The sequence below is a fragment of the Ambystoma mexicanum genome, chromosome 8, assembly GCF_040938575.1.
Source record: "Ambystoma mexicanum isolate Mex_15411 chromosome 8, UKY_AmexF1_1, whole genome shotgun sequence".
NCBI lineage: Eukaryota > Metazoa > Chordata > Amphibia > Caudata > Ambystomatidae > Ambystoma > Ambystoma mexicanum.
Genome location: NC_090929.1, coordinates 1,671,595,265 through 1,671,622,537, shown reverse-complemented (window position 1 = coordinate 1,671,622,537; position 27,273 = coordinate 1,671,595,265). Strand labels below are relative to the sequence as shown.

Sequence of the window (27,273 nt, the reverse complement as noted above, 5' to 3'; positions counted from 1 at the left end):
GAAAGCCCGCAATGAGCACACAAAGCAAAGACACTTACAAATTACTCCAGACAGGTGTTATATTAAAAATATAGACACATTTATTACAAGGCCTTTGTAATTTAGACCATAGTAAAGAATCACAATAACACTAAAGTAGATCAACACATCACAATCAACACAATATATATACCAGAGGGGTCTAAAGGATTAAGAAGCATGAAATATGTAGACCACCGAGATGGGGAGGAAAACAGGCAGTGCAAGTAATCTTTAGACCCGGTTCCACATCAAGAATACACCTAACTAGGTGGAAGTCCAAGCCCTACGAAGAGAGGCGCCTTATGATCAATAGTACATGCACGTGCTTGTGCCAATGGACAAAAATAGGGTCTCTTCAAGGGTCACTTCTCAGGAAGGTGGATAAGGTTGATGAAGAACAAGTCCCCACTATTCAAGCAGGACCTCCACTTGCTGGCAGAGGCAGGTTGAAAGTGCGGGATAGAGTCCCTATTTCGCAATAGCGGTGGAAAGGAAAGGGGCCCTCAGGGGCCACTTTGGGCATAGAAATGGGCTCCTGTGCTAGGGGCCAGCGGTTGGGGTATGGACTACTCACCGGTCCCCGACGCAGGCAGACCCAGACTTCGCAAGTTCAGTCAATTTCGCTGGCAGGTTCGAATGCGACAATCAGGACGTCTGGACACTGTGAAGTTTCTGCGGTAGCAGGCTTCAGGGTCTAGGGGGTCACAAGTGCAGCAAACTTGCACAGGTCGTTCCCACAGCAGGGCAACACGGTAACCGCATTTACTCCGGTCCGGGCATACTCGTCTCACTTCAGACTTGGGAATGCCAAGTGTATGAAATTCGATGTGAGGGTGCCGTGGACACAGAGCAAGCAGTATACCGCGGATCACCAGCGGTTCCTCGACTCGGCTTCTTGTTGCAGGATACTTGGCTCCTTATCCTTTGTTGTGTGAACTCAGGAGATCGACATGGTAGTGGTGTTCTCGGCCTCCTCTTATCCAAAGTTCCCTTCGCGCCAAAAACGGAGAGGACCCAATGGGAGATCTGCTCACTACCACTCACTCCATACATGGACCAATCACGGACCACGGTTGTCCCAGGCATTCAGGACACTCCAGACTCTTTGGCACCCAGGATGTGTATTGGGAACAGACATCCCAGCCCACATCCTGGAGGCACACGCACAAGGCATGCAGAAGCCCGCGAAAGATTTGGTTTTGCGGGAAAGTGCATGTCAAAATAAGGACTGACCTGGGTCGGTTTGACCTGGGGAAGGTGAAGGGGCAAGATGGCTAAAGGACAGGACAAAGAACCTCGTGGCATGGCCATTTTGGAGCCAGGCCACCTAGTCGTGCCAAACGCGGTGAGCGCGGATAACATGGCAAAAAAGGGTTCAAAACATAAGATAAATGATAGCTGCCACCAGTCCTGTCCGTGACACATTTGCACAGTTCATAAAATGTCCAGCGAGAGTTTCTAGGGTCTTTGGAATCACTAGAGACCCAAGGGTGCGGTAAAGTAAGTTACATTGCACTCTTGTTACATGTTGTACAAAAGCTGCAACATGAGGAAAGGACTAAGGGAAATGAAGTCTCCCAGTACTGACTGTCTTAAGGGCATGTCAGTTTCCCCATAAGAAGTGAGCGAAAGCCCAGAGGAGTGCGGCGTAAGGCTGCACTTCTCTGGCAAAGGTTAGATCAGGGTGTAAAACAGCAGCAAAAAGTTTGGGGGTTGACACATGGAGGGAAAATTACATTCTAATATGAAATCTTCTAATCTCTCCTGTGGGCTTTTCTGCAACCTCTGCAACACTCTATCTCTTTCCATTCTGCCCTCTGGCCTGACACACTGTGCCGGGCTTACCTTGGATGTTCTCATCCCCTCAGACATCCCTCTCTCTAACCCCCTCACCACTCCTCTCTCTTGAACTGACCACTTTCTACGCTCCTCTCATCTGAAACTCTATATCTCATGCAAACCCCCCCAGAGCACTGCCACCTACCTTCCTAGTCATTCGGCCCATGAAGCGTGGGTAAGTGGATGCCTTTGCCTCGACTTTCTCTGCTACTCTTACTCCTGTGGTTGACTCACACCCTGACACAGCACTTTCTAATCTGCATCTTTCTATTTCCAACACCCTGGAAATCCTTGTCCCTGTCATGAGAATCTGGCTGAAGCCCAGCTCCAATAGCAACTCTTCCTATGATTCTGACCTTGCTGTTCTGAAATATACGTGCAGGGTGGCTGAGAGGAAGTGCAGGGCTTCGGGTACATCCGCTGACAAACTGGCCTGCCGCCTGCTCCAAAGGAAATGCAGACTCTTTGTTATGTAAAGCACACATTCAAGCCCGTATCTCTGCAGCCTGTAACAACACGACCAAACTCTTTATAATCTGCAAGGAACTGGCCAATTCTGTTGCAGTCTCTACCTCTCCTGTTCCCTCCCAGGACATCTGGGAGGGCCTCTCACTTCTCCTTTAAAACTCAGGACATGCTGTCCTCTATCTCTTCTTCCTCTACCTCTTCCCCTCTCACCCCCTTTTCTCCATCTCTCCCTCTCCTCCTCCTTTCTCTTCTTTCTCTCTGATAATACCTGATGAGGTTTCTAGACAAGTACGATCCATGAAAGTGTCATCGAAACAGGCGCGCTCCTACTCCTCAAGAACTATCAAGGATCATATTGACACCCTTGCTCCAGCCTTGGCCAATTTCTGTAATCACTCTTCCGCTACTGCAACTTTCCCCTCTCCCCTTAAGCATTCCCTTGTGCACCCCTCCTCAAGAAGCCGTCTGGCAATCCTACCTGCCCGGCAAACTATCGCCCAATCTCCATCACCCCTTTCCTGGGCTTACTCTTGGAAAAGCTGGTCATCTCCCAGCTTACTCTCCACTCTAAATCTGTTGGTTGTCTCCATGACCATCAGTCTGGCCTCAGAGCTGCCGGAGGTACGGAAACTGCTCTCTTGATCACCCATGAAGATCTGCTCTCCAAACTTGATTTCAGCATTCCTTAAGTCCTCATCTTCCTTTCTTCTGATTACGACATGGTCAACCAGGCCTTCCTGATCAATTGACTCTGTGAGAAACTATGCATCACGGATCAGGCCCTGGAGTGGCTGACCTGCTTCCCCTTGGACAGCCCCTCCCAGGTCCACTGTTGTCCCTTTCTCTCTGCCAAATCTCCCTCTCTACCTATGGCGTTCCCCAGGGTTCTCCTCTCACCCTGGTTTTTCAACCTCTACTTGGCCTCTTTGGCCCACCTGATCTCTACCCTCTCCTCTACAACTTTCATTGTTATGTGGATGACATTCAGCTTTTCTTCAGGCTCCCCTCAGCCTCCTCTCTACTCATTACTGACTGTCTATTCACGATTCATGATTGGTGCCCCTCCAATGATCTCTGCCTTAATGACAGTAAGACGGAGATCCTTCTCATTGGGACCGCTGCCCCTGCTTTCCCTCTCACTCTGGCCGCCCGCCCACCTTGGACCCTCTTCCTTTGCCTTCCTGCGAGGCAAAAAGTCTTGGTGCCATCTTCGACTCCACTATCTATTTCTCTCCTCACATCTCGGACGTTGCCAAGAAATCCTACTACCAGCTGAATCTCCTCAAAGGGACTCTTAGCTTTTTTAATTCCCCCAGAGGCTCACTGTCTCCAGAGCCCTGGTACTCTCTAAAGTGGACTACTGCCACAGCCTCTTTCTCAATCTTCCTTCCTCTACTCTCCACCCTCTGCAACTAATCCAGAACAGGATTGCAAGACTTATCCATAGCCTTAAGCCCAGGTACCATATCTCTCCAACCCCGCAATCTCTCCACTGGCTCCCGGTGGCTGCAAGGAACAAGTTCAAGACCCTTTGCATGGTCCACAAGGCTTTCTGGGGCTGGGGCCCACACTACATCCAATGCTCTCTTCCAAAATACCTTCCTTCTCAAGCCCTTCCCTCAGCTACCTCCGACTCTCTAATGGTTAGACGCTTCTCCAGGCAGAGATTGGGGGTAGATCTCTCTCCTCTGCAGGTGCCTCCCTCTAGAATTGGCTCCCTGCCCCTCTGAAACTTGAGCCAGACCACCTGAAAGTCCAGGAGCAGCTCAAAACGTTCCTCTTCTCTGCTTTCTCTCTCACCCTTGCACTGCCTCCGGGCCTACCATGCACTTAGGGGCTGTAACAATAACCCTACAGTCCCTTGTTGTCCTTGCACTACCCAGAGCCTTACTGGCCTGACTGCACTTACTGGACAAGACATAAGTTCAATATTAGAATGGCAAACATTAAGTCACCAGTTTATAGACATTTTTGGGATAACCGTCAGACAATCTCTCAAATGAGATGTGTTATTTTGGAGATAGTGCATCCCCTCCCAGGTGATTTGACAAAACAAATGGGCACAACATGAGTTGCACTGGATTTATCACTTGGATGCAATAGACCCTCTGGGAATGAATGAGGAATTTAATGTTATGTTACGATAAAAGAGCTTGTATAGCGCGCAGTGACCTAGGGGTATCATGGCGCTGGAGAAGAGGTAGGCAGGATCAAAAGCAGAAAGGGGTCCTTCAAACAGGTTTTGTTTTTAGTGCTTTTCAAAAGAGCAAGTGATTTAGAAGATTTTTTATGGCCAAGGGAAGGCTGTTTCCACAGTTGCGCTGCAGCAACTGTGAAAGCAAGGCCTCTGATGCGAGTGCGACGGAAGGAGGGTACTACAAGTAAACCTGAGACCACCAATCTTAATGGTTGCGAAGGGAAGTAGCGCGTAAACCCTTCACGTAAATCCTCTGCCCCCTTGTCATGCAGAGCACGATGGACTAGGCATAAAGCCTTAAAAGCAATGCACTGTTGGACAGGCAACCAGTGAAGCATACGCAAGACAAGCAAAAAGTGCACTCCATAGTGAGAGCCTGTGGCCACCTGGGCAGCCATGTTCTAAAGTAACTGGAGCCACTGGACTAAGCCCTTAGGTTGGGCCAGATATAAGGAATTACAGTAGTCCAGACAGCTTAGTACTAGGGCGGCAACAACAGGACGGCGAAGATGAGGAGGAATAAACGGAAGAACCTTCTTTAAGATTTTCAGGTGGAAGTAGCCCGCTTCGCAAACTGCTGCAACCTGTGCCTCCATAGAGAGGGAAGCGGAAACCGCGACCCCTAGGTTCTTCATTTTGGCAGACGGAACTGAAGAGGACCAAAAGATGAAGGCCAAAAGGAAGACACCCAGAGTAAGTGATCAGGGGGAGACCCTACCACCAGCACCTCTGTCTTGTCTCCATTCAACTTTATCTAGGACCATATCTCTAGAATTCTCTAGCATGAGTGATTAAGTGATCCATTGAAGGTGACCTGTCAGCAGGACTGGAGACAACAGTGTTGATCTGAGGGGAACATCTTATCACGATATACTATGAGTGATTCATACCAACTGATGATACTCTTCTGGTACATCTGGAACAACATAGTCTAATTCAGATGGTTAGATTGTAAACTCCAAGGAGTTAGATATATGTGACCAAACTCTGGTGATCATTATGTGCAGATGGATTATGTTCTCTGATTTGGGATAAGAATGTACGCCCCCAGGAGGGATGAGACAACCTGGATACAATTGACTGTAACAGTGATGTAGTTCTACTGTCCACTGTATAATGTGATATGTTCTCATTGGTTATGTATATACTGATCTATCTGACATGATGTGCAACAATGTTATTTGGGTGAGAGTTTCCATTGACTTGTCTTTGAATTCCATATTGGTAGCATTTTGCTTTATTATGATCAGGTATACATAGCACAGTAATATCAGCAGAGTAATATCAGCACAGTAATATCTTTGGTCACACACATTAGTGTGTGGTTTTCATAAACACATGTATTTAAAGGAACAAATCACCCAGAAAAACAACGAACAATAAACGAATTAATTCATACTAACCAAGGTGTCAGAAATAATCATTTCACAAACTACAAGCAAGATAGCCGGGAGCAACAAACCTGTTTTTCATAATTAATTAGTATGAGATTATTTATTAATATCATGATATATTTTCTGCTATGAACTAATATGTACGCAGTAGTTCTAGATACCTCTAATCCCCTTATTTACATCCCAGAATAGCCTTAAAATGTATTCCTACCAAAACCGCATTTGGAATCTGTTTCAAGATGGATTTTTATTGTGCAACTTTACACATCATGCCTTTTTAAGCCTAGTTATTATGCTCGAACACACGTTATGTAATTTTATCGAGTGCCAATGGGGTCTGGCATTTTTTTCAGATCTGTCCAGTTTGGTTATATATATGACGTCATTGCCGTCATTGTAGCATGCTGTCATTACGCTTACTATACACACCGCTATTAATAGCAGCCATCTTGGTTTGCCTGACTTTTCGGGGGGCCGATTGCAGGCACAGAGACAAAGATCCATGGATATAGAGTATTGCTGTGCGTGCTGTGCTTAAGGTAATAGAACATCTTGGATATTATGTATGCTTAAGAGACCACTGCTACCAATCACTGAATCCTTTCTTTGGTACACTCCAACCTGTTTCTTGGCATTTCAGGGGAAGACAATTGAAGTCTCCATCTGATGCCAGTAACTTGTATCCACCTCTACATCCTCAAAACCTATTTGCCATTGAGGAGGTTTGTGGGTAGAGCATAAATTTGCTACATAATATTTTGTAAAATCATCCTGAAATTACTAGTGATACAAAATATGGTCAGAGACTATAATAGTGATTTCTCATCGCGCAGACTGGCCGTACATCTGTTTTTGATTGTTAAGCCATATCACGGCCAGAAATGTTTTAATTCCCTTCTACCTTAGAGACCCCCAGATCTTTTGCTGGACTTTAGGACTTTTCATTTCTATCCTGGAGAGAGGGAGACCTTTATCCCACTCTCATGTATTTTTCTGTGATTTGGACTCTGTTTCTTTTGACTTTGGAGTCTGACAAACTCCATAGGCATCATCTTTGCATTGTGACACACAGCACCTTCAGTGCAGTGGCGCAGGGAAGTCTCTTAGATTTCCCAAAGGTTTAAATACCTTCTCTTGGTGAAAATACTGATTCCAAGAGTAGTGAAGTGAAATTGACTTTAATTACATTGTGTAACGTTCTGGACCCAGCACACACTATCTTACCAGAGGGTGCCGGAGGGGTTACTTAGTATCCCCTTTGTCTAGTTTCTCATGTAACATATTCATGTTACCCTTTCTATGATTAATGGTTAGTGGCAGTGATTTTATTTTAACTACAATTGTTGTTTTTACCGCGGGCTGCGTTCGCAGCTGCAGTAAAGCACCCACAGATGCCCATTTCATCAAAATGGCCCGGTTTTCTTTTTTCGTCATTTCTTGTTGGAAAGGTCCTTCTTGAGATTTACTCTGGATGCCAAACCAGGTTGGGTCCCTTTGTTCATTTTGTCTTTGGCGGGATTCACGAGTGAAGCCTGCCTCTGGCTCCAGTATGTCTGGCAGGAGCAGGAAGAGAGGCAGGTGCCCGAAACTCCCTGTGCTTAATCCCGTTGGTTACAGGAATGCACCCAAAGGTGATTGGCCGGCTGGCTGTCCAGCAAGGACAGCCACCCTGCTGTGTGATTGACAGCTAGGCTGGAATAAATGGGAGAAACCTGAATAAAAGGTGAGGCTTTTTGGCTTGTAGGGCAGAGTCGACCACTGGATAAAGCAATCCAAAGAAGAACTTGGAAGAGACACCTGCTGCAACTCCTGGACTGTTGGTTTGCCCGGTGAAGCCCTGCTGCTGTGCTGAAGCTCAGAATTTGCCTCGACCAGAGAAGCCCCTGCAAGGACAACATCTCCCCTTGAGTTGGTGGGACCAATCAACTCCAAAGTAAGCCTGTCTGGACATCCTCCCGAAGCTGGCTGTACTTCCACTGCTGCTGGAACCGAAGTTCCAGGGAGAGGAACCAGATTGTGTGTGTTACTTTTAAGTTGGACTCGAGTGCACCAGGAAGATCTGCCAGGCTTCCCCGAAGCAGGACTGACCAAGCCTTAGCCACCTCAACAGAGTGCTGGACCCCAGATGCGAGGAAAGTTCCGAGTGGTATCCGAGAAGTGCAGTGTTGCTATTTGCTGTGAGACGCGAGGAGCTGAAACACTGAAGGGCCGCTGAATCGAAGTTTGCCCATTGCTGCTGCTGACCTTCCCATTGCAGAGCAGGAGTCCCCAGACATCCTCCCTCTTGTCCACATGACTGAGGCACAGGAACAACAGGATCTGTAGAGCTGTACAGGAACAGAAGCCAGCTGGAACCATTTCTTCTAACCAGACTGTAAAGTCTAAGAGAACTTAACTCTTGCCTGTGGCCCTTCACGTGTTCTATTTTCAACAAACATTTCTAAAAACATTGTGCAAGACTTTTTCCCTACCTGCAAAGAAGATCTTCAGCTCCCCTATACCATTTGCAATTAACATTGGCTGTCCTGGCTCCCTAGGTGACTCTTTGTTACCTTTGACTCTGTGCTTTATCTTTTCCCCAGTAAAGGGTTAGTTTACTGAACATTGGAAGGTTTCAAATGTACCTAACAGTTTATGATTTATTTGTTAACCTTTGTTTTATTCCCCTATATAACCATTGCACCAAACTCAGTATGGCTCTAAATGTACCAGTGATAAATCTATGTCCACAGTGTCCTAGCTATTTAAGTCACCTGAGGGTGTAGGAAGTGTCTGTGTGCCATCCCCAATGGGTATCATGTGATTTAGAGAAACTAAGAGTGTGTTCTCAAGTGTATTATAAGTGTTACATATATTGCTCCCTTCTGAAGAAGGCTTATACAACTGACTGTGAAATAAATTAATAATTGTTTTATCAGAAAACTGTGAGTGTAAGAGTTTATTTGAATAACTGTTACTGTTAAACTCTCTGTCACAACATTACTGCTCACATTGACCCCTCTTGAGATAAGTCTGGCTGCTCATCACGCTACCAACCTGTGTAGTTAGGCCTTCTACCAAAGGTTGGGTCCCTATTGCCGGGAGGTCAAGGTTATTGTAGTGCAACCAAAGGGTACTGCATACAATCTTGCCTAACATCAGCCATCCCTATTCAGTCCATAGTGTCACAGCTTAAAGGCCTTGTGTTGATTTGTTTTTGCATTATGTAGAAAATGTTTTGGCCTATTTTTTAATTAATTGAATTACTTATTTGTCAAACTGAGGATGCAGTAATACACTTGGGATAAAAATATAATCTTATGTTTTGCCTTTGTTCTGCCATTTAAGGATATATTTGTTTAGAGCCCTCCCAGTCCTCTGGGAAAATGATTAGGAACTGACTAGAGGTTGTAACTCGGGGGCCTGAAATATGTTGGATTTTGAGGATACCCCTCATTAATGTTCATGAGATAAATTTACATACAATGATTCTAAATCTATGCAAATTTATTTTCATAAATATTAATGAGTCGATATGCCCTGAGGTGGTGGGCCGACCCTGTAGGTAAGGGCACGCCGCACAAGTTAAGGGCCTGAGCGCAACAAGCCACCTGATTGGTCAGTGCCGCCACCCAGGATGCTAATGAGCGATATCCTGGTATGATTTTAAATCTATGCAAATTTCTTCTCATAAATATTAATGAGTCGATATGCCCAAGGTGGCGGGCCGACACTGTAGTTAAGGGCCCGCCGCACAAGTAAAGGGCCCGAGCGCAACAAGCCACCTGACTGGCTAGTGCTGCCACCCAGGGTGCTGATGAGCGATATCCTGAAAACCTGTCAGGAGTTTTCAGCCCTCAAAGCCGGAGTTGGATAACCCTAGTAGACCCTCTACTGGTTTATCGAATTGAGCATTTTACATTAATTTATACCAAAATGAAGTCCCTTTCTGTTTTCTTTGCTGACACAGCAGCTCTGTTATGTTTGTTTTTAAATTAAATCACTCTGAGAGATAAAAAAAAAGACATTCAATTATTTACAACCAATAGGCTTCAGCAGCCGCAGTTAAGAGATTGGGTCCTTTAAACTTAAGAGCTGGGCCTCTTGCAAGCTTTGAGGAAATCTTGACATTCAATTCTGTGTCCTGAAAATGTTTGACGCCCTGTTAGTCTAATTTCAAAATCACACAAATTGCAGGCTTTGATACTGTTTATTGGACTAACTGAAAATACTGTGCAGAGATGGAGCAAAGCGTCATCTTTCAGAGTCCCACAGACTTCTTCCTCAGATGGTGCAGTGGGAAATGTCCCAGACATATGCGCACATCACTGTCAGGAAAATGGGATCCATGATGCGATGGGAAAAGAAGCTCGAGAGGAAGTTTCATGGCCAGATATGGGAAGTGGTCGGGCACCCCGCAAAGAAGCCCTCAACATGTCTTCAGTAGAGGAAATCGGCATACAAGTCTCGCACCTGCTAGAGAGGCAGAGATTGGGTTGCCCCAAATCATTCCATTCTGGTAAGAGGTGTCTAGATTTATTTTGAAAATGCTGGCTGTACAGCTGTCCTGGGGCCCCTTGATACTGTATACTAACCCATCATATATATACCCTTGGGGGGAAAGCAGCCCTCCTATTGGCAGCTAAATTGGTAATGGGCATCTACTGGGCATGGGGGTGGGGGGCGAGACGCATTCCGCATAAATATGTGGTGCAACCATCGTTTGCACGTATCAGGTACTGAAAAAACCCATAGCTAAAGCAAACAATGAGGGCAAGATTTTCAAGGCAGCTGGGCACCCCCCTACTGGTCTACCTGACTTGTGAATGTAATGAGATGCCAAGCTCAGTATGTCTCTGTGCCCTCAACTTTCTGAGGTTACACAGTGGCAGTGTAGGGGGCAGAACATGCAACATAGGGATGAACATGGGAAAATGTGGGTGTTACGAGGGATGGGCCGCAAGCAGTGCAACGCACGCCCTCAAATCTGCAGAACAAGACGTATTCATGGATCCGACCGTGCAACCTCTCGTCAGGGAAATGGCCACACAAAGCCCTGATTCTATCCACCACCCGAAGGCAAGTTTTTTTTTTGTTTTTTTTTTATTAAAATGTTTTGTTTGATTTTTACAAACTTTTCATTTAAGAATCCCTTACATTTACTCATATTTATGCATTTCACAGGTTTTAGTTCATTAAGTCTCTTTCATAATTTCCATCCAAAATTTTATTATTGTGATAATAAGCCACTGGTCATTTCCTTGTAGCAAGGTAGCCCATCTTTCTTCAGTTGTCATTGCTTTTTTCGATATCTTGAAAGCGTCTCTGAATAGATCTATTTTTTCTTTTAGCAGAGGACACACCATGATCAAGTGAAATAATGTTTCTATTGTTTGGTCTCCTTTACAAAATCTACAGACTGGGGATGTGTTATCTGTTTTGTTTATCATCGCTAAAAAGTCTCTGGTTGGGAGTATATTCAACCTGAATCGTAGAAACAAATCACGGATCATTCTATCTAGAAATTGCGTTAAATAACGAGGTAATTCGTTAAGAGCTCTTGTCTCGATGTCACATTTGAGATAACGTTTGTAGGTTGTTTGAATCTCTACAGTTTTTATCCAGTCGTTATTTTTTAATTTTCGTTTTGCCTGCTGTGGTCTCTTAATCAGCATGTCATCCGATATTTCTTCCATTTGCATGTTTGTTTTTATATTCATAGACCATGTGGAAAGAGCTGAAGTATGCATATCCAGATCATTTCTTTTTAGAATTTCCAGTGATGGGATATTGTCATCTGAGATTATTTTTCTATAGAGATCCATCTGCTTCCATGTAACTATTGATTGGATCGACTGTAGCCCTAGTTCAAAGCGTATCCTTGCAATAGGGAATGATTTTGGAAGAGCTAATGTTTTCCGCCAGTATAGCCCTTCAAGATAAGGCCAATTAACAACTTTCTGGCTTATTAAGGTTTCGCAAGCATACGTTATTATTGGGACTACCTTTTGTTTGTATAACAAAGTAGTTGCCTTTGCTGAATAGGTTCCGTATTTCAAGTGAAAAAATCTGCCTTGTCTTGCCAATGATCTTGCCTTGCTCTCTATATGATCGCACCATTCTTTTTCATTTTTTGAAGAGTTTATCAAAACACCCAGGTATTTTATTGTTTTTATACAAGTGATTTCTTGACTTTCTAGCAAGATTTGTATAGGATGTTGAGTTTTCTTATTCTGCGTCAAGCGTTTCATTACCTTTGTTTTAGACGTGTTGATTTGTAGATCATTTTCGCACATATACATTTGTGTTTTGTCCAGGGTTTTTAGTAAGCATTTTATGGTTTTGTCAAGTACGATGATATCATCAGCATAGATTAATGTTTGGATTGGCTCACTGTTAATCTTTGGTGGATTTGCTGATGGATTTTGTATTTGTTCTTCAAGGTCGTTCGTGTAAAGATTGTATAAGCAGGCGGCCAGAGGACATCCTTGTTTCAACCCATTCTGGGTTGGAATGGATTCTGTCACTCTACCATCCTTTGTTAGATGAACTCTAACTGATGTATTTGAATTTAGTTGTATTATTGGATTCAGGATACAAGAAGGGCAACCCCATGATGTTAATTTCGTCCAGAGTTTACCCCTATTTACAGAGTCAAACACCATTTTGAGATCTATGAAAATGGCATAGCCTTGTTGTTTTTTTGCAATGGCTTCTGCTTTTACCATATTCAGGAGCAATAGATTGACGTTGGTTCCAATCTTGGTCACAAAACCTGTTTGTCTTTTCGCTTGTCTTTTGTTGGTTGCTGCCCAGTTGTTGAGTTGTTTTTGCAGATAGTTTGCGAAGAGTTTGCCCAACGGATCAAGCAAGGTTGTGGGTCTGTAATTTCCAGGATTCTTTCGATCCCCTGTTTTGTATATTGGTACCAAAATCGCAACTGTCCAGGTTGTTGGAATTTCCCTTCTTTTTTCTATAAGAAGTAACAGATGGAAAAAGAATGTTGCCCATTCCTCCGGTCTTTCTTTGAGGGTTGCATTTGACAGGCCATCCGGGCCTGGTGCTCTAGATGAATTGAGGACCTTGATTTGGTTGGTTATGTCATCAACATCCCACTCAAAGTTCCAGATGCATTTGTCATTTCCTCTGTTGTTTGAAAAATGTGATATTTTGTTATTGTACACTTCTGCGAAGTGCTCGACCCATTTATGAGATTCCACTTCCTGTATAAGTGTTTGTTGTTTTGAACTTGCATTCATCATTGACCATAGATTTCTCGTATTTGTCTTTTGTAGGGCCTTCAAAATTGCTTCAGCATCACATTGTTTTATCATCGCCTTGTTTGCTTTTAGGAAGTTCGAATATTTTTGTTTTTCTTTTTTCATTTGTATTTCAAAATCGGGTTGTTTGTTTTTTTTCAATTGCCGTAACCTCTTCTGGTGATCTTGTTTCATTTTCTTGATTTCAGGGTTATATTGATGATCATGGATGGTCTTCACATTAGACATGGATCTCGTTTGTTTCAGTTTATATTTTTCAAGTATCCATTACATAATTCAGAAACCATCAAGTACCAGAATTGCTTGCATCATTCAATGGGGCTTCTTGGAATGATGCAAGCAATTCTGGTACTTGATGGTTTCGAATTCTTAGTTTATTTAGCCCATTAGATACTTCCAAGTCTGGTAAAATTATTTGTTCCACAATAGACTTTTGAGCTGCCCATGAGATTGAAACTTGATGGTGATCACTTGCACAATGTTGAATGTTTTTAGTTGCAATTATTGAATTTTGTAAGGTTTCCGAGGCAAAGATGTAATGAATAATTGAGCTGGAGGTTTCACTAGTCCAAGTCGAGTATGGTAGTTCTGCCTCATTTGTAGGTTGCTCTGTTAAGGTAATGTTGCAAATTCTCATTTCGTTCATCCATTTACATGCACGTGGCGACATTTGTTGTTCTGTGAGTTTCTGGCCTTTTTTGATGAAGAGATGGATATTGAGATCCCCTGCTATGATGAATTCATTGTCGCTGTTCAAAAGTGCGATGGCATCAATTTCGTCACAAATTGCATCTATTAATGTATTATCGCTGATTGCCATAGGGTTCCAGTATATGTTGAAGATTGAAATACAACAATTTTCCAAATGCTTGGTCACCTTGTTTTCGTTTGGTACAGAATTAAAGGCTGACATACAGATGGTAATATATTGTGCCCACGGGTTGATGTTCTTTCTTGCCGTTATTGACCAGGTAGCATGGATTTTTATTAGGGTTAGTAGTCCTGATGCTGGTCTGCCTAAAATCGAGGGTATTGCGGGGTTCAACCAAGTTATATATCCCTCACAAATTATCTCTTCAGTCAACCAAGTCTCTTGTAGACAAATTATTTCTGATTCCGCAAGAGTGGTAGATGGATTTTCTAAAAGATGTTTATGGCCCCTTGTATTCCATGATGTAAGGGATATTTTGTTTATAGCAACTTCTTTAACCTTTGATTGTTATAGGTATGTTTTTTTGGTCATTTGAGTTCGAGTGTCTCTTTCTCGTTCATATCTTTGTTTTGGAGAATGTGTGGTATTTCTCCATATTGGATTTCTAGTTGTTTCAATCATTGTATGTTTCTTTTTATTTTGGTCAAACAGAGCAATGTTCTTTGATTTTTTTTCGGCCATCATTCTTGTTACCATTATTTCTTCAGTTTTAAATCCAAGTTTTCCAAGCTGGTAATTTGCCTCTAGAACGTGTTGCATAATGTCTTCTGTGTAGAAGTCTATGTGTGCTTCTTCCATATGATTTTTGTTCGGGAAGATTATAACTTCAATGTCAGACGATCCAATTGTTTTGAGTTCAGGTATGACTTTGAATAAGCGTAAGATGTTAGCTCTGTTTAACATCACTGGCACTTCTTCGGATTGCATCGATGGAAACAATGCTACTCTATATGCATACGTAGTACTCAATGGGTTTTGAAATTTGGGTCTCGTGATTAGAGGACTCCCAGATGGGATTGGTTTAACAATGTGGTTTTTTGCACTTTTCTGTCTTTCAACAGATAACCAAGTTTCATCATCTGATATTATTGAGTAGGTGTTACACCTTTCCGTCATCGCTGCTTTTTACATTTGCATAAGTGGAGACTGTGCAGTTCCGCGCTTTGTTGTACGGCAGCGCTGTCTATTCCTGTCAATGCTATCAGTTTTAGCGGTACTGTTGTTCCGCGTTGCCAGCACAAGTCAAGAATAGGTCACATGATTCATCCACGCAACCAGCTGACTCTTACAACAAGTCATGTGGCACTATTTCAGAACCGAAGGCTTTCGCCCTCTCGCGTCGCTACTGACTTGCATGACGCTCCCGTTCCCTTCCAGCGCTCCCTTCCAGCTATTACTACCGTTCAGCCTGCATTTCCGGGAACCCGTTCGATATCCTATCCCAAGCCTTTATTACAAAGTGAAAACAGCGGAATCCCAAGTCTTCCTGACTCGAAGTTCCTGAAGGAACTAGAACTCCAGTCCTTACCTACCTTTCACTCCGAGAAATCTTCACCTCTCATCAACAGCTAGAATCTACCAACACCATCCGTAAGAACATACTCACCTGTATTAATTCTGTTCTTCTATTCCGGTTTCCTCCTATATTTACCTGTTATTTTCTCCCGATAGAACCTGTGATACTGCCATCGAGCCAGGAGTTCTGTGCCTTGGATAGCCATCTTTCTGCAAGGATCTCCGACAACGCGTCCAGGGTTTTTTCCCCTTTGAGGGTTTCCCTGGGGGTCCTGCCTCTCCCTGTTGAGGTTTTCTTTCCTTCCGAAGGGGTAGGGGGCTCAGGACTCTCAGGGAGGCTCTTCATTTCCGCCATTGCTGTCCCGGTTCCGGCGTTCTGACCAGGTTGGTGGAAACTTGTATGTACATTCACCCGCTTGTGGTTTTCTTTTGATTTGCCGGATTAGAGTGTCACAGTAGGTGATGCTGAGGTTGTGGTCTTGTTCATCTGACCTTTGTGTTAGTGTTGAGGAGGATAGGGCTGTTTCATCACATTCATCAATCACTATCAAATCCTCATCTTGTTGATTCATGTAAATTGAATTATCCATCAACGATTCCTCACTGATCAGAGTCCCTGGCAGTGAATTCTTGTCTGATGTCAAATTTGGTACATCAAGATTAATTTCTGCTAATAGTTCATCCAATGGTTCAGGTAGTGGTTGTTTGGCAATTTGTGGTATTATTTGCAGTGTACTTGACATTGCCGGTTTGTTAGTAGAATCTTTGTGCACTAAGGTCTTAGATAGTTTTTGTTGATCAGTAGACTTTGTTTTTTCACCTAAAGATTTTTGAATCGTTTGTATTTTTCTCAAGAACGCACGTGATCCTGTTTGCGATTTCTTAATCGCTTTTCTATGTAGAGGCTTATTTGGAACATCGTGTGCTATCGTTCCTCGTTTAGATAGATCAAATATGTCAAAAGGTGGACACGTCGATGGTTCATTAGTGGCTGTAATTATCGACTGTAAGGTATTATTTGTTTCAGCCGCATATGTTTGCATTTCGTATTGTGTTGACTGGTTAATGTTTGCGCTGGTGATGGTATTTTCTTCATCAGTTTGCGTTTCTTTTGTTATTGCTTGTGTTTGTGGTGTCGTATAGAGCTATTTCTTCCCTTTTTCATCTATTAGTTTTTTAGTTATAGTTGACACAGTTTCCATTAGGTTCTGTTTATCAAAGCGGTCTACTCTTGCCATGTCGGCTAGGTGTGCTTGCCAAGTTCTGGATGTTTCAGCTTCATATTTTATTCGCTCTTGTATAGCGTTAGTGAAAGATTCGAACTGAGTTTGTTTCGTCATAATCATTGCTAGAAGTGTCGCTTGGTCTTTCGTTGCATCAACCATGGATTCCTGAATTTTCAAGAATGGAATCATTGCATTGGATAATACTGCAACCAGAGTGTTTTGTAAATCTAGCATTGTGGTGGGCAGTCTTTGTGGAGATTTAAATGAATCTCTCGTTGGCTCAGAATGTTCTAGGATCCCTGTTCTTTGTCTATTTGCAAGATCAGCCGATTTTTCCATGGATGAATTAGATTTCTTCTGTCTTTCTTTGTGTAGTATTGGTGTCGATGTATTTATTTGATTCGTTTGTACTGGTGGACAAATTCCCTTGGGTACTTCATTTCTCTTCACTTGTGAATCCATTATTGCTTCTATTTCAGTGATATCAAGCGACAGCCGTGCAATCCTAATTGGTAGGGTCTGCATATTGTTATCACAGATAGAGTTGTTAGGACAATAAGTTAATTGACACTGTTGTTTTGCTAACCTTGCTCGCTCTTTAAGAGATGGTGTAAAGCAGGAATCTTCAAGTCTGTTTTTTTTGTGTTTTATTGTTTTCGGATTTCTTTTGGATTGGAGACAAAGTACGTGTTGTAAGATCTACTTCTAAGGTCTTCTCTTTGGATGTGATTTCGATAGGAAGAATAGATATCATCTCCGCAGGATTTCCAGTTATAGAATGAATCTGTTCATCAATGTTGTTGGTCAGAGGGTTCTGTGTCTTCAGAGCTTGATAAATCGTTGTATGTTTTATATCTCGTTTCTGGACAAGATTTACTTTGCTTTTAGCTGATCTAGACTTCTCCTCTATGGATAAAGTACCAGTAGGAGATTTGATACTAGCATGAGCTAAGGCTATAGATTCTTCAATTTTCTCTTGAAGTCTCGTACGAGGTTTAGTAGACTCCATCTTTGACTGTTATTGAAAACAACTAGTAAGTCAAATAACACCTCTATCAATTTTAGGGTACAAATGATGAACGCTTACCAGTCGATAACGCCATCTCCAGCCGTAAACAGCAGTTAACAGCGCGCCCTTTCCTCCACGCGGGCTTCACGCCGCAAGTGTTGCGCTGTTATGCTGAAATAGGATAGTCCAGGGGGCGTGTCTTCAAGATGTCACGTGACACGGGTCACGTGAGAGCAAAATTCAGTCTGCTTTGCGGGCCGCTCTCTTCAACTGCTGCCAGCTGATGGATGCAGGCAGACTCACGCGATGCGGAGCGGCACCAATTTCAAGTAAACAAAGGTAAGAGGGGGCACTCCAAGGGGACTCCAGCCACAACAGCAGTTAACAGCGCGCCCTTTCCTCCACGCGGGCTTCACACCGCAAGGGTCGCGCTGTTATGCTGAAATAGGATAGTCCAGGTGGCGTCTCTTCAAGATGTCACGTGACACGGGTCACGTGAGAGCAAAATTCAGCCTGTTTGCGGGCCGCTCTCTTCAACTGCTGCCAGCTGATGGATGCAGGCAGACTCACGCGATGCGGAGCGGCAACAATTTCAAGTAAACAAAGGTAAGAAGGGGCACTCCAAGGGGACTCCAGCCACAACAGCAGTTAACAGCGCGCCCTTTCCTCCATGCAGGCTTCACGCCGCAAGATTCGCTGTTATGCTGAAATAGGCAAGTGTAAAGCCACTTGTGCATAGGATTCACTTTGCAGAGATGAGATTGCATGTTGGATTTAGGGGTGCGAGTATGGGACTGGGGTTCCGATCTAATTTAGGAGTGCACGTACACAGTGTAGTGGGAAGCAGGACCGGTGTACAGGGGTTCGCATGCAGATATTTCTGAGTTTTACAGAAATGTGTACGTATGTTTCATGGGTGCATGTATCCGTGCCCGAGTAGCACGCACAGGTAGCTGTTTCTGGCTGTTTTTGCTTTGCGTGGGAGCCTATCGGGGGCGTTGCGGCTGCAACTTGCGTACAGACTTACTTTTGAGTAACAATTTCATGAATACGCGGAGCGTGCAGAAAAACAGAGTCGTTCTCGGCCGCATGCTTTGCCGGATCTATGTGCACTTTTCCATGAATCAGGCCCAATGCCTATTGCTTTTTTTGTTGCAAAATCGGCAAAAAATATTTGATTAAAAAGGAAAACACCCTTTAAATTTGAACATTTTTGTGAATTTTAGTAATATTTTCTGCACATAGCGTGCTGCATTGCAGTTCAGCCTTGTGTAACCGGAACAACAGATTTGGCGCTGAAATGGGGCTAAGGGACCAAAAGGGGGCCAGGTAAATATAACACTGTATGGAGGAAAGAAATCAGTCAATCACATAGGAGGCATGCAGATGGAAACATGATAGCATCCCTTACCCAAGCACGCCTCCTTCAGCTCAGTCCGGTCCGTCCGCTGAATTATCTTCACCACAAAGATGACAGCCAAGGGGGTGAGGAAGGAGACAGCCTGTGAAAGAAAGAAAAAGAGTGAGAGAACGAGAACTGAATGCAGACAGACATGTGGCTGTGATATGTTGACCATGCGAGACACCGAGGCTCAGAGAGATACACAAGTGGGAGAAACAGTAGTGGGAGACACATGGAGGGTGGGGGGGGAAGGGTGCATGGAGCCAGGACAGAGTGTGGGCCCGGCGGTGGGATAAACTGAAGGTGAGCAGGGTCCAGTAGAGTAACTTTGCTGAAAATGTTGGGGGGGGGGGCATGACAATGGAAAGAAAGGGCCGGGTGGAGGGATGGCGGACAGTGGCTCTGAGGGACAACACTAAACTACTACACCACAAGAGTCCATTACCAATGCTCTGTTATAACTTCCATTAGACTGGTGGCATATCTTTATAATTCAATTCTAAAGGCACGCCAGTCTTCTGAAACGTATAACACCACAGTTGGTCTTTAGAATTCACTGCATTAAAAACAGTGAACAAAGCCTGTGTCCCCTCTACCTAAAGAGGGCCTGCCAGTAGGTTGAAGGGAGCTGGTGTGTGATTATTGCCACCAGGGCACTGACTCAAACAAGCATATCAACGTAATACAAAATGAATGCCTGCAAGATTTTAAAACAGCACATTAGGTTGCTTATTCTTATTTCATCAATTACTTGCAACATTCTGACTCATTAACATTAAGGTATGTTTTCCTGTGTTCAAATGACCCCAAGCAGCAGTGGACCGAGCGGGAGGCCATACTGGGACATTTGTCAGTGGGATGCCACTCCCGTTTGGCACCTCAAAGAGGGTGCCCAACGGTAAAGGTGTCCCAGTGGCAGGACAATGTGTGCCAAACAATTCCTGCTCAGCACGCCTTACTCTGTCCGAATGGTAGAGGTGTCCTGGTGCCAGGGCAATGTCCCAAGGAGGTCCCAAGCAGGTCCAGGAAGCAGAGGGTCCTCACGTTTCTCTGTATCAATAGAGCATTACACTCTGAGACATTAGGCACTGATGGGGAGGCAGGGGGCGACTATTAGCAGGGACGTTTGTCCCTTTTGATATGTGAATGGGAGGGAGTGATCAGAAGTGAGAAGGGTGCATAATGTTGCATCTTTTATGAAATAATGACTATGGCTTTAAAACCCAAGGGGGATTTGTTAGGCTCACGTTAATATGCATGATACTTTTGTGACTTTGCATGCAGGATGGGGAGAATAAAACTAAAGCCATACTCTCATTCCTCAACATATTTCTCTGACAATATATATAGTGTACAGTTAGTCGACTATGAAAGGCTAGTTTATTATGTAATGTGCTTTGCTTCCAAGACACTGCTATACATAATTATTTAAGCACATGAAATGCAAAGCAATACCTTAATAAATATCTATATCAACTAAACCTGGGAAGATATGCACAGTTGCTTAAATTGTCCACATCCCAGTTTCACTATTTAACCAAATGGTGAATTCCTGGGCAATTAATTTAATCCCACTGTGTCTTATCTGAAGCTCTGTACGTGATTCTGATTCACTTCAAAGTTTATGTTAATATATCATGCTATTATAATAAAAAAGCCTGATAACTATAGAGTTTCTCCATACATAACAATAGTGCATTTTTGGTATTTTGCACCACAAACATATTTGTCACTTGGCTTGCTTATGGCAACTTATTCTAAAGTCACTACCATGGTGCCTCTACATAACAAAGACTGATGCTTCTTGCAATGTTCTTTTCCGTGAAACCATTTCTGTTGGTGCAATCCATATGCAAATCTGGAGGTTTCCATATATTTTGCCCCAGAGCACCTGGACAGCGCTTTAATAAATGCGATCTGCCACAAATGGTACCAAAGAATGTCATCGGGGCAGGGGTGGGCCGTTTGGGGGTGTGAATGAGAATATTACATGCATTGCATCTAGTGGCTCATCTCACGCCCACTCATGCAATGCTAAATACACTCCTGACCCTAAAGGTAATTGTCGAAATGTGAACCCTCACTAGGGCCAGCCCGCAGCCCTGCCCTCCAGCAAAGATACATGCAGCAGAGCACATGCCTGCATTATGTAATGAGACAGCGCAAGCCTGGCTGGGCACCTCAGCCAGGCTCACGCTGTCCACTTTTATGATCAATCAATGCGGCAGCCCCAATGCGGACCCAGGCCCTCCCACCAAAAGATGGGGGGGACAAAAAGGCATGCCACAAATGTTGGGGGGGGGACTTGTCCCCCCCGTTCCCCTCTACAATTACGCCCATGGCAGGGTCCAATTTCAAAATGATATAGCCCTCTCCCATAAACTCCACCGGGGACCAGCCTTGCCCGTGATAGAGGCATTCAAGTAATTCATGAATTGCAGATCCAGCCGTTTTGAGATCTGCCTAGAGAGAGCTGTTCCCTCCATCAGAGCTATGGAGATACTCATTTGAGAGACCCTGCTGCCAATCAGCTTCTCTGTGAGACAGAATGAGAGCCTCTTGGTGAATTCTCTGCTATAACGGTGGCCATTTTATAGGCACGAGCAGAACTGTCTAAGAAGGGAGCTATTTCTTGAAGGATGCTATTAATGGTATGTTTTGTTTCCATCCTGCTGGGTTTATTGGGACAATTACAAGTTTGGAGGTAACTGAAAAAACTGGAGGTAACTGAATTACCGTCAGCTTTTTCAGTGCTCTTGATTTTGAGTTGCAAACCCAACAGGCAGTAATACCTCCAAGCAGATTTATTGAGGGATTTCATCTTGAAAATGAAGGTATAACCTTCAGTGATATTTCCGCTAAAGGTATCTTCTATCATGGTGCCATCTTAGAATGAATGGTAGCACACACCTTATAACGTTATTTCTGAAAGCGTACACATGCAGTATTTTTCATGGGCACCATCTTGGAATGGTAGCACTCACCTTATAATGTTATTTCTGAAAGCTGTTGCATGCAATATTTTTCATGGCACCATCTTAGAAAGGTATTCCCTAACGTTATTTCCGAAAGCGGACGCATGCAGTACTTTTCATGGCACCATCTTATAATGGTAGCACACACCTTAAAACGTTATTTCTGAAAGCCGACAGATGCAGTATTTTTCATGGGTGCCATCTTAGAATGGTAGCACACACTGTATAACGTTATTTCTGAAAGCTGACACATGCAGTATTTTTCATGGACGCCATCTTAGAATGGTAGCACACACCGTATAACGTTATTTCTGTAAGCCTACACATGCAGTATTTTTCATGGACTCCTTCTTAGAATGGTAGCACACATCGTATTACATTATTTTTGAAAGCTGACACATGCAGTATTTTTCATGGATGCCATCTTTGAAAGGTAGCACACACCGTATAATGTTATTTCTGAAAGCTGACTTATTAAGTATTTTTCATGGGCACCATCTTAGAATGGTATCCACTAATGTTTTTTCTGAAAGCTGAGGCAAACAGTAGTTTTCATGGGCGCCATCTTAGAATGGTAGCACAATCCATACAATATTCTGTCTGGTAGGCTGATGGGTCTTTAGCATAAGTTTTAACACAGAGCCCGAAAGGGGCAGTTGCATTCACAAGTATTCTGGACGGAGAGGGGTCAGAACACCACAAAATCTGAGGCATGCGAGAAGCCAGGGGTGCCGAACCAGCACATGGCAGAACTGAAGGCCTGAGCAGGAGCAGCACAGGGTGCAGGTCCTGCTGCCTAGCAGGGAGAAGTGCAACCGGGGAGACAGGGTATGTGTTCACGAAAAAAAACAGTGACTTCTGAGTCTGCTGCACTTTGGACAGTTCAAGTCAGAAATAAGGGCTAATATTAACTCATCCATGTCTTCTCTACTTCGTCTTCTTCCTTAGATGAAAATGCTTAATTTCCCTATTGTTTCTCACTCCCATTAAAGCACTAATTCTTACACTGCAAGTCAATGACTAGACAAAAGCGTGGACCGAATATTGCTGAATGCCAGCTTGTGGGATAGCATGAGAACTATGCATCATTGATATTAAAACAAGATGCTCTGAAAAGCACAGGCCTGGGAGTGAGTATCCCTCTCTCTCTCTCTCTCTCTCTCTCTCTCTCTCTCTCTCTCTCTCTCTCTGTAACTCTCTATCTGTCTATCTATCTATCTATCTATCTATCTATCTATCTATCTATCTATCTATTACATTTGTTTATTACTCCATATGCCTATGAGCCTCAAGGCGCTCACAAGACAGTACAACAAAAAACAGAAATTAGCAGTTACAGTGCAGAACAGTCAGTGTGAGTGAATAGGTGCTTAACCTGCACCAAGTCAAAGAGATGCCTTTTTTGTTGTTTTTTTAAATTGGGCGCTTGACACACAGTCCTTCAGAACAGAAGGGCGCTGATTCCAAAGACTCAGAGCCCAGGCACGAAAGCCTGAACCTCCAGTCTTTTTCAGGGAGACTCGTGGTTGCTGCGGAAGAAGTGAATAGTTTGCTTAAAAGGACGTCTAGAGACTCTGGCTGAAAGATAATTAGGTGCTTCACCTGCCAGGCACTTGAAGACTAGCACGGTGCAATTAAGCCTAATTCTTTGACTAACAGGCAGCCAATGCAGTTGAGCTTAGGGCCCTTTAGGAACGTGCATGCAATGGATGGGTTCACAGAATAACTCTGAGTCCAAATAACCAAACCAACTCAGGAAGGTGGCAAAGTACTGTTTTATTAACAATGATCTAAAACAAGTGTTACAACGAACATCAACAGACGTACGCTCAATTTCTCTCAACAATCTTTTCATAAAAAGATGGTTATATATTAAAAATAAGTCAGAGGTGACGCCATACTACATGGCAAATAATGAAAAAACCTACTGGGGATTGGGTTAGGCTTAAGGGGAACATCTTAGTATATTATCTATAGGAACTAGGATTGTGATTGGCTGCCCACCATCGGGTGGACAACATGTGCCTACCTCTAAAGCATGTCATCTTCAGAAACATTAGATACATGTTTTTTTATTGGTCTTCAAACTACAAGGTCCTTTGCTATATGGACCACTACAATTGGTTGACACACTTGTGCCATGTATGGAACATTCATTTCACTTAGCAACATGTAATCTCAGACCTATGTGCAAGGAGATGGGGCATGACACTACCTCCCCACCCAATTAGCCCAACATCTCTCATCGCCTATGCTTTCTGCCATCAAGATTGACTTTGAACTTGGCCTTGCAAAGTATCCTTGTCTTTAGAATACATGGGAGTGAGAGCGCTCACTATCGTGTTCTAGGACTCCAAGTTCGAACTCTATTTTTATCCATGGCTCACGTAACAGGAGACCACGATTTGGTCCATTTTTCAGCTTTTAAATGCTTGAAATTAATTAAACTTGGCACTCATGATGTTCTTTCTTTGCACCTTAACAGGAGATGATTCATCCTTTGCACTTTCACTGCTTTCCAGAATAGACAGTCAAGCTTGACTGCTTCAGTCTTGACTTCAGGCCAAACAACCTCACCATGCGGCTCCAGGATTCAGCTTATTCTTGCTGCCACACAATTTTCCCCTTCTACTTCACGAGTCCTGGTTTACTCAAATTCATGATACAGATATCCAGCTTCTGTATAATGGTGACATCACGTGCATTCAATTCACTACATATAGCCAGCTTCTATGATAACTCAGTCTACCTTGCATTTCAGAATCTGTACAATTATTAAACGTTTGGTTCTCTGCAGCACTTTGTGTACGTGTAACCTTCTTTTTCATATTTGAGGGTTCTCTTTATTCTTTACTTCGTCATTAGTTTCTGTAGGATCCATACATCCTCTTTAGCCAGTATCCTGAGACGTTATTCATACTCGCTTATGACATCACAGACTTCTTTCTTTGTTCTTTTTTTATATTCCTTCAGGGAATTCCTCCCTCAAATGGTCATCCCTTCGGGGATACATTCGATATGGTTGTCTCAACGGGTATCTTCTTTCGAACATAGGATGCAGTATTGGCACAACTGCTGGTGTCAAACACAGCATAATCTCAGGCTTCCAACACATGGGAGGTACAGGGTGGGTTTCTTGCAGAGGCGTGCAGCTGCTCCTCTGCACAGGCTCCTTTGGGCCTCAGTAACATGGGTCCGATGACCGAGACCACAAACGGCCTGAACTGCTCCATTCTGGATCAGCTGTAGACTTTTTACATTTTGGTGGGGATGACAAACCTACGGATCTGTGTAGGTGCTGGTTGGATGTATTAGTCCAAGAAGTTGCAGTTTTGCCTGTGGTTTTAGTCATGGTCGAGTCAAGGGGTTATTGGTGCATGTGATTTTTTTTATTTTTGTTGGTTTACCAGAACCAAAACAGCATCAATGTGGCAATTATTGCCAATTTATCAACATAATTGAGTGCAAACAGCCGACGCCCGTTTCAACCTAAGTCTTTTTCAAGGCCAATTGAGTATCGTGGTGGGCTCTAGGAGAGCTGGAGTCTGGTCCTCCCAAGTCCGGGCGCCAGTAGGGCTGATAGCCTGGTCGGTTGCCGGGGAGTGAGAAACAATAAGGGAACCCTATCTTGAATAGAAGGAGAATTCTGGCACTATTCAATGAGATACCGAACCTTAGTCTTATCTCAACTGGGGACATCAAATTACTCGATTATATACATCCGGAAAGATATGACTATATCCAGATAGTTTTCCACTCAAGAGCTATCTATGAAGCTGTACTAGCGGAAGTGGAGATCTTTAATCGATTTGGTTATGACCTTGTAAGCTACAGTCGAGGTATACAAGGCGCAGAGGGAGGTGTTGAACTACAAGCACCTAAGGGTATGGGCATGGAACAGGTCGAAAGATTAATAAGTAAGCCCCTGAAAACTAATGACGTTGACTCTAATGAGTCTAGCCTACGATGGTTGGCCTTAACTCTACGAGATTCCATAGTGCAGTTGCAGGGTTTAAAACCGAATATCTAAGATTGAAGATACATTCACCCTTGTGTCATGGAATACGAGGGGTCACTGGTTTTTAGAAAACTCTCTGGAAAGCTGTAATATTTTGTGTAAATGTGCATTCTTCTGCTTGCAGGAGACATGGTTCACCTCTCATTGTGCTCTTGATTGGTTTTATTGTGTTTTATGAACTTGCAACACAAGGAAAATTGGGTAGGCCATCCGGGGGTTTGGCAATTGGAATACATGGTAAATTGGGGCCAATTGTAATTAAAATCTTTAGACTGTCAAATTGGTGCCTTGCTGTACTCCTCGAATTGGTTAACTGTGTGGGACCCACCCACTTTTTGATTGTTAACATTGATTGGAACATTAAAAATCACTTGACTGACTCATTAATACTACTTGGAGCAATGATTGAAGAAGCCTACTTACTACAATCGGAAGCAGTATTGATAGTGGCGGGCGATTTCAATGATAATATTCCTGTTCGTATGGGAGGGAAATGCACCCTTGGACCGGAATGTTATCGTATGAGAGATGATTCTGCAAATAAGAATATCCAGGGACAACTCTGGGGTCATTTTTTGGAGGAATGGGGATTAACGAAATTAGCGGAACTATGGGGTGATACGGTAGATAAGGATACTTGGTCTAATGGTAAATTTTAATCAAAAATAGACTACATTTTTCTTTCTGTCTCTCTGTGCGGTCTGGCCAGTTCAATGTGCATAAGGTAAACCAAATGCAGTGACCACAAGATTCTGCAGGTTGAATTTAGAGGTATTCATTGTGAGGTGAAAAAGGGGGTATGTACTGATACTTATGTGGTTAATCAAGCTGGAACTCGTATTACCTGGCATAAGGATAACGTGGACCGCCTTAAGGCTGTATTTCAATCTGATTTTTACAACACTGGTTTTGGGCAAAAAGTATCAATGTATTGTGTTGACCATTTTGATTACTATGTACACACAACTATTACCCAGAATGTACTTCTACCTAAGACAAATGTGAGGAAGTCAAGCCATCTTCATACCTTTGACGCTGGAATAAGAACATTAAAAAACCAACGGCAAAGGGAAATGCGATGTCTGTGCAGACAGATTGTATCTGATACTGATAGAGAGGCTATGGGGATAAAAATTTAAAACAAATCGAAAAATCTAATTAAAGCTTACAGAGCAAAGTTGCATCAGGGTGATAGCGAAGCAATGTTGGCAGCCTTAAGGGATACCTCTGCAAGATCT

General features: G+C 43.4%; 1 protein-coding gene across 2 annotated transcripts in view; it reads right to left on the bottom strand.

Moving 5' to 3' along the window:
- The window catches only part of PLPP4 (phospholipid phosphatase 4), a 1,071,056-nt gene that overhangs the window by 497,973 nt on the left and 545,810 nt on the right, over positions 1-27,273 (bottom strand). For both annotated transcript variants that reach the window (XM_069611950.1, XM_069611951.1), the window contains exon 3: positions 19,052-19,142. In XM_069611950.1, the coding sequence (XP_069468051.1) occupies positions 19,052-19,142 (91 nt within the window). The remainder of the gene's footprint in view (positions 1-19,051; positions 19,143-27,273) is intronic.